Here is a 12433-nt window from a genome sequence, read left to right as displayed (position 1 = left end):
AAGCTAATGATGATCATGAAATTATTGTTTATTGTTTAGTTATTATCATTGGTATTTTTATCATTATTGTTATTTTATTATTATTAGTAGTAGTAGTATGAGCTGTACTACTCTTACTACATCTGTTTTTACTACTGCTGCTCTGACTACTTCTATTCTTACTACTACTACCACTACTGCTATTCTTACTACTACTACTAATACTCTTACTACTACTACTTTTACTACTACTATTGATACTCTTACTACTACTACTGCTGCTCCTGCTGGTGTTACTACTACTGTTACTATTACTATTAGTACTGCTACTACTTCCACTTTTACCACTTTCACTTCTGCTACTGTTGCTACTATTATTTCTCTTGTTAATACTACCATTATTACTGTTACTACTGCTATTAATACTGTTACTACTACTGCTGCTACTACTACTTCTACTACTACTATCACTACTGTTAATATTTCTATTACTACTGTTACTTCTACCACCATCACCACTACCACAACCACCACTACTACCAATACCACTATTACTACTACTACTACCACACTACCACTACTACTACCACCACCACACCACCACCACTACCACTTTTAGTACTACTACTGCTACTGCTACTGCTGTTACTACTACTACTACTACTACTACTACTACTACCACCACTACTACCACCACCATTATCATATATCATACCTATCCAGTGCATAGTCGTTATTTGTGGCTGGAATGGATATTTTGTGTAGAAATCTCAATAGCAAAAAGAAAACCCAAATTACTGGAAAAATTTACAAATACACACGAGTCCTTGTCCTTTTTGTGTGTATTTTTTCTTCTTTGCTGTTCATTTTTTATATCTAGCTATTTACTTGTTTATTTGTTTTATTGCAGACAACGCAGCAGCAAGCAATATAGTGGTCGGGGACCCTCACGGATTGGTAGGCCAGCGGCTGTCGCTGCCCCTCGGTCGAGCATCCCAGTCGCCAAAGCCGCCAACCTGCCTACCCAGATCCCAAGTGCCCCCACCCATACCCATGCCCAGCAGGTAGGACTGGTAGGCATGCGAGTGGTGGCTGAGGAGGTATGAGTGGCTACAGCTCACACTTTATGATTGTGGTTATATAGGGCTTGGTATTGCATGGGTGGTGTGCAGGGGCTTCTTATTTGTCATGTTCTGGTTGGTTGAAAATGTATGTGTAGGACACTATTATATTTCCTTGATATTATGGTGATTTTAGTATTTATATATATATATATATATATATATATATATATATATATATATATATATATATATATATATATATAAGAAGAAAAAAATCCTAGATTCTGCTAACACCATCTGCATATATTTGCACTTTGTTGGGGATTAAGTAGAAATTTGTAAGGTAATAATTTTTTTCTTTTGTAGAAAAATTATATACAATATACACCTACATAGTTATGTTTTGTATGTATTATTTATGACACAAAAACAATGAAAACTTAACAAGATTTTGGAGGTTATAATTCTTTTTCTAATATATTTTTAGTGCATAATCTACCATTCCATTTTTTGGACACACACACAATTTTGTTGACTCAATCAAAAAACAATCTCATGGTGTATAATTTCTTAAAAACAACTTTTATAATAGATACTCTGCCAGTACTCCCTCAGGTAATGAATATATTAAGAGTTGTTATGTTATATTCACCCTGTATTACAACCGTGTGCAATTTTTGACAGAGAGTTCTTCCACAGGGCATTGGAGGTGGGGTTTGGGGAGGAGACACTCTGCGCACCTACTGCACAGAGGACACACCTGCTAACATCTCTCATGCAGCCTCCATTTCGGACCTGTCTCAGCTGTCAATTCCTGGTGAAGAATCTAGCAAGGACCTGCACGGCCCAAGCTTGCGTCCCAGTCTCAACGACTCTGGCGACAATTCTTCCGACAATGACAACCTCTTGGAGCAGTGCATTCAATCTGCCATGCCCAAGGTAGGCTGGACTTGAGTGATAGATTTTCTGTCAAGATTTTATTTATTTTTTTAATTACTTTTTTTTTTCTTTCTTTTCTTTTCTTTGTAAGACTGGATGAGTTACTTGAATAGTAATAAGAACTTGCCTTTAATTCAGCTTACAAAGGATCATGCACGTAAACTTCCAGGTCCTATCAGACTGGTAAGAACTTTCATATAATTCCCTTCCCAACTGATGCAGGCAATTGTTATATTTTCTTTCACAGGATCTGACCAAAATTGTATTTAAAAAGTGTACTTTGATAATAACACTAATGTCTTTCCTGAAATCAGTACAGAGCAGAGGGTAGATGGCAGTCTTACTTGGTTGGTGTGTCACATGTTACAGATTACATATATTTTATAATATATATTATACATATATGTATATATATATATATGTCTGTATGTTCTATATATAGATATAGATCTATAATTATATAGCTATATAGCTATATATATATATATATATATATATATATATATATATATATATATATATATATATATATATATATATATATATATACATATATATTTATTTGTATGTATGTATATGCATATCAATATGTATGGGTATACGCATAAATATTTTTGTTTCAAGCAAACATCAAAGTGAATGTAGTGCAGTTACAGATTTTGATTTTTTATTCATTGGGCTAAAAAGAATTTTAATCATAAGGTACCTGCTTGATAATCCATACAGAAAGAGATTTTAGATTTCATAGGCAGTCCACTGACAAGATTTATTTTTTCAGGCTCGTCCTGGTGCAAAAGTGAAGGATGTTAAGATTGGAGTGAAGCGTCATGGAACAGGACATTTGTGCAGTCATGGGGTTACCCCTCCGACAGCCCCAGTTCTGCCATCTCCAAGAAGGTCCCCTCATCATAGACCAGTACCAGTTGCCAGGGTCACTCCTGCTGTCAAGGTTGCTGGAACTCGGGTCTCACCCCATCCACCCAGTGGTATTGAAGACACCTCTAAGGATCAAGTGCGGATGTGGGCCACAGAGGGCACACCTGCGACATTCTCTCGTGCAGATTCCCTTTCCTCCTTGAGCTGCGAGGATGAAATGAATCGTGCCAGCAGGGATCCTAGCCCTCGCACCCCACAGTCTCCACGAGCAAGGACCCCCCAGTCACCACAGCCACAGGCACAGACAACTCGACCAAGGACACCTCAGTCACCTCGCATGCGAAGGTCTAGACAGCAGCACATGCAACAGCGAGGGCAAGAGATGGTTGAGGAAGATGAAGAAGTACCAAAGCAGTTTGCTGTAGAAGGTACTCCAGGTGTAATATCTCGGCACTCCTCACTAAGTTCTTTGGAAGGTGATAGTCCAGTCATTCAGCCTCAAAATGCACCACAAGCCACTGGAGTTCACAAATATGGAGTGGAAGATACACCAGTCTGCTTCTCAAGAAACTCCTCTCTTAGCTCCCTATCTGTTGACTCCTATGGAGAAGAAACAACACCCACAGAACAGGCCTTACTGCAGCAGTGCATCAGTCAAGGGATGCCCAAGAGTAAATCAGACTTGGAGGGCCGAAGGAAGCGCCGTGGAGGGTCACGCATACCAGCCCCATCTTCCAGATCACCAGCACGTCTTGTACCTGGTGTCCCTATGCAGAGACTCACTCTTTGCAGGGAGCAACCATCATCCCCTTCAAAAAATGTGGAGACGACGGCGGCAGCTGTGGAGGAAGTGGAGACAGATGCCGTCATGTACACTCCAGACGCGGAGAGCTCGAAGCTACGCACGGACTCGGAACAGAGCGAGAAGAATGAGAGGGCATACAGACACGTAGAGGAAGAGGAAATTGAGGATGAGGAAGAGGAGGAAGAAAGTCATACTGACCATACAGAAATTGAGTCTGTGAAGACGACAACAACTGCAGAAATTTGTGATCTCAAGAGTGAAGTCACAAGTGAAGGGAGTGCTGCTACTGTTGTCACTCAGCCCTTGAGAAAGGAGGAAAAATCACCTGTGGAACCTGAAGAGCAGCGTATCAGTGAAGAGTCAGTGGAAGGTATAGGATCATCTCCAGAGGAAAAGCAATCATGGGAAGACCAGAGACGTTCTGGTGATAAGTCATCACCGTCTGAGGGACGAGGATCTGATACTTCAGTAACAGCATCAATGTCTGAGTCAGGCCTCATTGCAGTAGAAGCAATGAAGGTAGCACGAGCAGTTGCAGGAGAAGCAAAACTCATGAGTAGTGATGAAACTTCTCATATGTCCCATAGCATAGCTAGTGCTGCCTCAGATGCTTGTATTGACAATATCAAGCCACCGTCAGCAATGGGAAGTTTAGCTTCTATGTCCAATAGTCTCACAAGCAGTGCTGAGGAACGCCTACCCCGCACTGGCAACCGTCGCTTAGAATGCCGTCACACGCGACGTCTTCCTGAAATGGTGCGCCGGGCACTTGGAGACCAGGACTATGGCTCTAATGAGAACATGGCTAGTATGGCAAGCTCTTGCCATTCTAACTTAGATAACATCCCACCACCATCCATGCTTGATGATGATATGGAAAACTCCATGATCAGTGTGGCTTCCATAACTTCTGAGGTAGCAGAACAGCGCGAGTCACCGCCTTCTCCTCCTGTGGACCACACTGCACAGGTTGCTGCTCCTGCTCGCCAGCTGGCTGCTATCTTTCGTCAGGAGGCCATGAATGCTGCATCCACACTTACCTTGACAGGTGGAGATGAAGCTTCAACTTATCAGGAGATCACAGACATCACTGAACATGAAGATACAGTTGGCCCTGCAAGCGATACCGAAATGGCAGCAGATGAATTGCCATCGGACATCCCTGATTTACCTCAGGATGGCTTCTCTTCAACATCTCAGTCTTCTCCCCACAGACTTGGCACTCCCCGATCTCGGAGACAACAGGCAAAGGACAGGTTCCGGACCTTCACAAGAGGTGATGGAGAAATGTCAGATGCAACACCATCACAGGATACAGATCCTACACTGGTAGAAGTTCTCCCCTCATCACCTTCAGTTACTCGAACACCAAAGCAGCGTCGTCAGGATGATTCTGAAAGATTTAGAACTCGCACCATATCAACAGATAGTACTCTAACAAACACTCCCTCTGATATGGGTTCTATTGAAGTAGAAAAAGAAAAAATCAGTCCACGAAGATCTCCAAAAGAGAGGCGCCAGCAAGACCCAAGCCGCTTCCAAACTCACACCATTAGTGAGAGTCCAGTAACGCCAGAGACAGCCCAGGAAGCTGCAGGACTGAAAATTGAAGATTTAGAAGCACCATCATCACCACCAAAGCTTCAGGGTAAGCAGTCATTCAGGCAGCGGCGGCAGGAGGATCGAGAACGATACCAAACAAGAACCATCGATGTGCCATTATCCGACATAACACCAGATGCTGAGGCACAGGCTGTAGCAGATGAAGATAAAGAAGGTGATGGAACATTAGTAGATTTCCAGGACAGTAATGAGATGCTTGATTTAACAGCAGAACAACTAGAAGCATTACAGCAGGATGCCAATATTGTAATCTGTACCCTTAATGAAACCAGGGAGGCTATGACAAGTGAGTCATCAGACCTTCTAAGTGAAGAAAATATATTAGATATAGAAACGCTTAGCTTGATATCAAATGAAGACGAACTAGATTTGAAAAATTTTCTTAGGGACGCAGATGAAGACCCCCCTGATAAAGGAGAAGAGGAAGATGATGATGAAGAGGAGGAGGAGGAGGAAGTGCAGCAGATTCTGCGTCGACCTAGAATTGTGAAACCAGGAGAGGAAGCACCCAGGCCTACAGAAGAGGATGAAGGTGCTGGGAAAGGCATCAGGGGTCGTAGAAAACCATTATATTCAAGTGCTCGTAAATACAGTGCTACACCTGCTAAAACTGCTGCTACATCTGCTAGTCCAGCCAGAATTATTCCAGTGCGCTCAACCCCTGGACGCCCTAGTTCTGCTTCCCCTGTAAAACCATCTTCCCCAAAGCTTCCACGGGCAACTAGGGCATCAGCTTTGCGACAGACCTCCAACATCCAAAGAGGAGGAAGCAGTGGGGAAGAAAGCCCAACTGGGAGGGCCACAGGTTCTTCAGCAGGCAGCAGTGCGGGTTCTAGTCCTCGTTTAGGGCCTGCTGGGAGAGGCACAATCACTCGACCAGCACGTTCTAAATCCTTAGCAAGACCTGGCCCTGATCCTCCGAGACCTTTGCGTCGTCAGAACACATTTACAAAGGATGATAGTGATACACCCTTAAGCCCAGAAAGAACAGTGCAGATGGAGAGTAAAAAAACAGCTGCACCGGTTCGGGGGATCTCCAAACCAAGAATAAGGAGGGACACTGTACAACCAAGCCCTTCAGTCCGTACTGCTATTCCAAAGAGTGGTAGTCAGGATTTGAGTCCCACAAAGGGCCGCCCTCCACAGCCGAAGTCAACAAGCTTAACGCGTGATGCCCGTCCACCAACGTCTAGTGACATGGCTGAGTGGCGTCCAGACTCAAAAAAAACTGTCAAGAAGGAGGTAACTAGTCGCATTGCTAATCTATGGAAGAAGGTGGAACGAGCACAATCCAAACCAAAAGAGGAAAAGAAAGATGGACGTGTTTGGATATCACGGCCAAAATCAGCAGCAAAGGAAACTCCTCCTCGACCTCTTGTGAGGAGTTCCACTTATGAAAAATTACCAGGTGTAGAGAGTTCCAGTGCGAGCAGTGACACGGGAAAGAGTAGAACTCGCTTAGGTCTTAAATTAGCAAAGTTAAGAGGTCGTGACACCAGGTCCTCTCCACCATCAGAGGCCACTACACCTGTAGATTCACGTCCACATTGCTTAGTCAGCCCGACTCGGTCGAGAATGGCAGAAGTTCATGTGCGACAGTCAGAAACAGTACAACTTCGACAAAGACCAGCTACTCACCCTCCAGCTGTTGGACAAGGGGAGGAGGACAGTGAAGCCCGGGCCAAGAGATTGTCTCGACTCGGTTCCTTCATTGTGGTGGAGGAAGATGGGAGAGTAAGATCCCCACCACAGTCTGCCATTGTTCCACCATTCAATTATCAGCCTCCAGTTGCACCAAGAGTTCGATCCGCAGTTGCGACTCGTATACCTCAGCCTTCCAAATCACTTCTTTCCAATGCTCCCTGTGCCCGTGATGACAATGGAAATGCCGCCGATCCCTCGGTTGTGACGGGAGCCTGGCGGCCCTGACCCCAACCCCCGCGCCAGACACACAGTGCCCAAGATCCCCAAACAAATACCCATGGGGCGCGGGGGAAAGTGACAACAGAGACACTGGGCTGTTGAGCCCCTGTGATCCTTAATAATTTATGTTCTCTTATTTACCAAACATGTGTTTAAGCTCCACATAGCCATATAATGTTGTTTGTAGGAGATGGACATTCTCTCTAGCTAGTGACTGGTGCCTGATAATATACAGGAGAGAGGACCTTTACTGCCTCAGTACCCCTATGGGAGTTTTTTGTTCCAGCAAGTCAAACCAAGTTATGGGCTTCACTCACTAACAGCAGCCTGGCACATGAGCTACCCAACTGTGTACATAGACTGCCCATACCATTTTAGTCATGCATTTCAATCCTTTACTTTTAAGTGGCTTGTGTATAGAAGATTTATTTTTACTCAGTATTTTAGTGCATTTCTCTGCATTTAGTGTTCTTATTCCTGAAAATTATCAGTAAAATGAAAAGAGAGATAATCCCCAGATCCATCAGATCATATTACAGGTTTGTATACTTTCCTGAAATTCAAACAAAGATGAACTTGATTTGAAGTGGTGGCTTGTGTGAGCCAGGAGTGGAGATATACATAACCTTACACCTGATTATATTATTTTACAGGAAGACTTATAACAGCGTTTCCCTATAGTGGCCATCCATGACAGCCCTCCAACTGTAAACCTCTGTTGGCAAAGCTTTATGGTGCATTTATCAGTTTTTATTGTTTTCTATGGTCTTAATTTCTAATAAATAATTTATTCAAGGTTTTCTGTGTTGATTTCCTTTATTTTCTGTTTTAGTTTTTTTATGCTCATTGTATTAAGAATTAATTTTATTTTGCATTGCTTTTGTTTGTTTAATGAAGGTCTGCAAACACTGAGGTCTTTTTAAGCACAGCTGAAGATTAAATACTCTATGTACTATCAGTGAGAAAATATTCATCTATACTAATCACTGAATAGATCTCCATCCTTATGTATCATATCCAGTACTGTCTTTTATCTATCAGCTTACATACAGCTACTTTTATAGACTGAAGTACTGGATAATTATTGTGCAAGTCCAGTTAGTTTTTATAGGTTATTTGAGACCGAAAAGAGCAAGCTTTAGTGGTAGAACACAAGAAAATCAAGTTCTTTGTACTTAAATTGCAATACAGAATTAAATACATTTGCCTCTGGGAAAAAATGAAGCTAGACTATTGTTCTTGTAAGAAGTACACATTAGAGACTTTCTAAGTAATAGTGGTAATTATAAGTAATGTAAGCACAATGAATAGTCAAATGGGCTTTATGGTTTTAGCTTTCAACTAAATAACTAGCATTGTCCCTTGATGATAGAAAGAGTTTATATGAAACTTGACCTGAGCTGGTTATGCCACTCCATCTATTTTTCATAAGTATTTTATCATTAGCTGTGTGAACGATACCTCATGTGTCAAAATTTCTGATTTTCTGCTAAAGAAAGGCAGGCACAGAATGCACTGAGTCAGACTAAGGTGTGCAATGCGTTCTGTAATGAAAAGCCGTATACATTATGTTGATAATGTAATTATAGGTATATTTGCAGAGCACAAGTACTCCCCAGATTATTAGAGCAGTAGATGCTTGAGATTTAAGAAGGGCTTTTTAATGTGAAATATAATGCTTCTTATATTTTATTTTGCCCAGAACTTGAGAGAATGGTAATCAAGTAGCCTTCTGTTGCAAGACCCATTTCCATCACATGAAATGAAATGCTCTCAGAATGCTTCAGGGTCTATCAGAAGCAGTTTTGCTTGTGGTAGTGTCCTTTGCCATGTCATCACATCTGCTTTGGAGAACTACATCAAAGGCCTCTGGTGGTCTGGGGAGGTCATTGCAGCTGCCACGTCGTCAGGGTCGTCTAGAGTATACCTCCAGACTGGACTGCTGGAAGAGTGGAGCAACAGACTATGATGTCTGTACATAGCATTGTAATGGCAAAATGTGAATATTTTGTCCTTGTCCTTGTCTAAAAGTAATTAAAAATTATGTTATTATTACACATTCATTTGTTAAGTATGTGAAATTTGTACAGTAAACATAAATTTTCCAATGTCCATGACACTGCAGAACACTTGTGTGCAGGTCTTCTATAATGAACAGTGTGAGTAAGTTTTCTGAGTGCATTTACACAACTAGTCTCTGATTTATACATATACTGTACTTTGAAAGCTTCTTTCTATTTGTGTTTTGACAATTGTGGTTGTATAGGGATACAGCTTGCATGATCCACTTCCTAACCAAAAGATCTAAAAGGCTGTTTCATGAAATATACATAATGATCTCATTACTCTGTATGTCATGGGAAATATTTTCTCATGCATTAATTGTTGGCATGTTTTGTGGTGGTTTAAGGCTTTTGTTCTGGGTGCTGGATGTAATGTACTCATTCTCTTCATTTGGGTACTGAATGCAGTGAATGGCCTCTCTCCTTCCTTTGGGTGCTGGATACAGTGAACTGACTCTCCTTCTTGTCTCTGTATGCAATATCCAACTTTTCTTCATTATCATATGATTTAACATAGTATTATGATAAATTAAATACTTGTATGTATGTTGATCTTTCTTTCACCTGACAAGATGAATGGTTATGAGATAAACTGAATTGTTGGGAAGTGGCATAATATCAAAGTAATGTTTGAAAGTTTTATTCTCTTTTCCAAAAACTAGTGTCTTTTTGTCACTATGAGTTGGATCCACATACCCAACATGATAGTTTATCTTGTGATAATTTGTATTCTGAATAAACCTGAAAAATCAGTAGTGTAGATTGACCAGAAATGCATTATTTGGTGTAAGGGAATATTGTCTTGATTATAGACCTTCAGCACATGTAAATACTTTCTGGTGTATTGCACTAATGGGGAAATACTTTCATACTACTTTCCACATTTTCTATCAGGTAATTACTCCTGTATAAAAGAAACAAGTAGTAATTTTATAAGTCCCTTTTACCTTCATAATTATGAATTCAGGTAATATGACAGTCTGGCCACATGAAGGCTTATTGCAAAAGTTCTCTGAAGTGGAAAGTTCAAATGCAGTGATTGGAAGTTCCACAGAGCTTTGGGAGTGTGATTCAACCATTCTCTCTATAATTGCAAACACAAGCCACAAAACAAGTAAATTCCGTTAAAATTATACTTGTACATAACTTGCATCATATTGTACATAAGAAGTCCATTCCTTCAATCGGTGATCAAAAATGAATGACTGATTGTGGATTTTTTTCCTGTACAGTGGTGTGTGTGTATGTGTGTGTGTGTATGTATATATATATATATATATATATATATATATATATATATATATATATATATATATATATATATATATATATATATATATAAGATAAAACTGTAAATACAATAAAATGACAAGAGAGCCTGTCATAAAAGGAAAGAAAATTAAAAATTTTGGTTTATAAATTTTATCTATATTCAAGGCATCAGAACACAAAATGGCAGGATTTTAAACACTTAAAATCAGCTGAATAAACTATACCTGGCCATCGCTACAGAAAAGGCACCCCTGTTTCAGACAAAATCTTGAAATTAAGCATCTTTTATTGGTAATTTAAAATGCATACTGTTCTATCAAGAATGCTTTGTATAAAATTTGGCTCATCAAATCAGATGCTTTCTTTCTTGCCATTCTGTATATATAGAATGTGACATTTAAATGAAATCATAAAACAAGACGTGGTACCTGAGAATCAATGGTTTCATATTGCATAGACATCCATGCAATGCTTATTCATTGCATAGTGTGGGCTGGAGACAATAAAGGTTCTGGAAGGTACACCTTTTTACTGATAGTTGATAAAAGCGGAAGACGAACATGTTTCCTCCTATCGCTAGGACAACTTTAGAAAGAAACCTTAATACTTTTTTTCAAGTCGCTCATATAAGGCACTACAGCAATCGCATTCTTTTGACCGACCCCAAACAAAAATCATGATTACTCAACAGATATTTCCAACAAGTTTTCACACACGAAGATGCCATACACCCAACAGACAGTCTTTATTGACCCCTCCCCCTTGACGACTACATGGAAATGACAAATCATACCCCGTTTCTCACATGTCAATCGTTTGCAAAATCTTTGAACACAGAATGCACCGACATAGCAGTGACGCTCACAACATTACTGTCTCGCAATACGGTTTTCGGCCCAAACGTTCATGTGAGACAATAAATTACAACCCTTAATGACATTGCTCAGCAAGTAGACAGACGTGACATTAAACAAATTGATGCCATACTGCTTGGCTTTGCTAAAGCCTCTGACAAAGACTCCTACAGAAAACTGACGCCCGAATTACAGTATTACGGGATCACAGGGCCAATTCTTCTCTGGATTACTGCCTTTCTGTCGTGTAGGATGCAATATGTCCTGCTCGACGGTTCATCTTCTGACTCTGTCTCTGTCTACTCCGCAAAACACCGTTCTTAGTCCACTTATTTTCCTTCTGTATGATAATTACTTTCTACTCTCTACACCTAACTCTAGATTTTTTGCTGACGACAATCTCTTATTTTGACAAAACAATAATGAAGATGACTGCAGACTCCTCTAAACATGACACAGACACGCTTAGATGTGGGAATACACATGACAAATGACAATGTCCCCGTAAATGCAAGGTATTCCAATTCACCACATCACATACAGTGCACCACACTACACAACATACAGCTGACATCCCCAACATTCCATAAAATCCTCGGCGAACACCTCACACACAACTTTAACTCCAACACGCTCACTGACTCTATCAACAAAACCAACAGAAAACTTAGGTTCCTGAGGAATAACCTACTTAACTGTACACCAGACATCAAACACATAGCTTACAACATACATTTGTGCTAGTGCAGCCGTAGCATTCTCGACTAACACGCGCTGCCAGTGAAAGGTAACCCGGCTATTCCTTGCACACAGGATAGTTTAGAAGCAAAGAAACAGACATGTCAAAGCAAGGAATATCCATTGTAACAAATGGAATTCAACTATATTATTATTACCATTATTGGACGACCAACGCCTGAGTATTGTACGGTTGCATAGGGCCCATACAACATGCATAGCAGTGAGAAGCTCGAGCAGGTCAACACTAAGGCAGCCAGGGTTACTACACAAAATTACATGCGTCCACCTGGTATT

General features: G+C 40.7%; 1 protein-coding gene and 1 long non-coding RNA gene across 10 annotated transcripts in view; one reads left to right on the top strand and one right to left on the bottom strand.

Annotated features, from left to right (window-relative positions):
* LOC113804138 (adenomatous polyposis coli protein) overlaps positions 1 to 9818 on the top strand; it is a 360688-nt gene extending 350870 nt beyond the window's left edge. For all 9 annotated transcript variants that reach the window (XM_070138164.1, XM_070138166.1, XM_070138165.1 and 6 more), the window contains 3 exons: positions 890 to 1043; positions 1743 to 1982; positions 2761 to 9818. In XM_070138164.1, coding sequence (XP_069994265.1) covers positions 890 to 1043; positions 1743 to 1982; positions 2761 to 7215 — 4849 coding nt within the window. In that variant the 3' untranslated portion in view covers positions 7216 to 9818. The remainder of the gene's footprint in view (positions 1 to 889; positions 1044 to 1742; positions 1983 to 2760) is intronic.
* LOC138866198 (uncharacterized) overlaps positions 8801 to 12433 on the bottom strand; it is a 15312-nt gene continuing 11679 nt past the window's right edge. The window contains exon 3 of the long non-coding RNA XR_011399527.1: positions 8801 to 9151. This is a non-coding gene — a long non-coding RNA (uncharacterized lncRNA). The remainder of the gene's footprint in view (positions 9152 to 12433) is intronic.

This window comes from Penaeus vannamei, chromosome 24 (assembly GCF_042767895.1).
Source record: "Penaeus vannamei isolate JL-2024 chromosome 24, ASM4276789v1, whole genome shotgun sequence".
Classification (NCBI taxonomy): Eukaryota; Metazoa; Arthropoda; class Malacostraca; order Decapoda; family Penaeidae; genus Penaeus; species Penaeus vannamei.
This window is presented reverse-complemented; position numbering and strand designations above follow the sequence as displayed.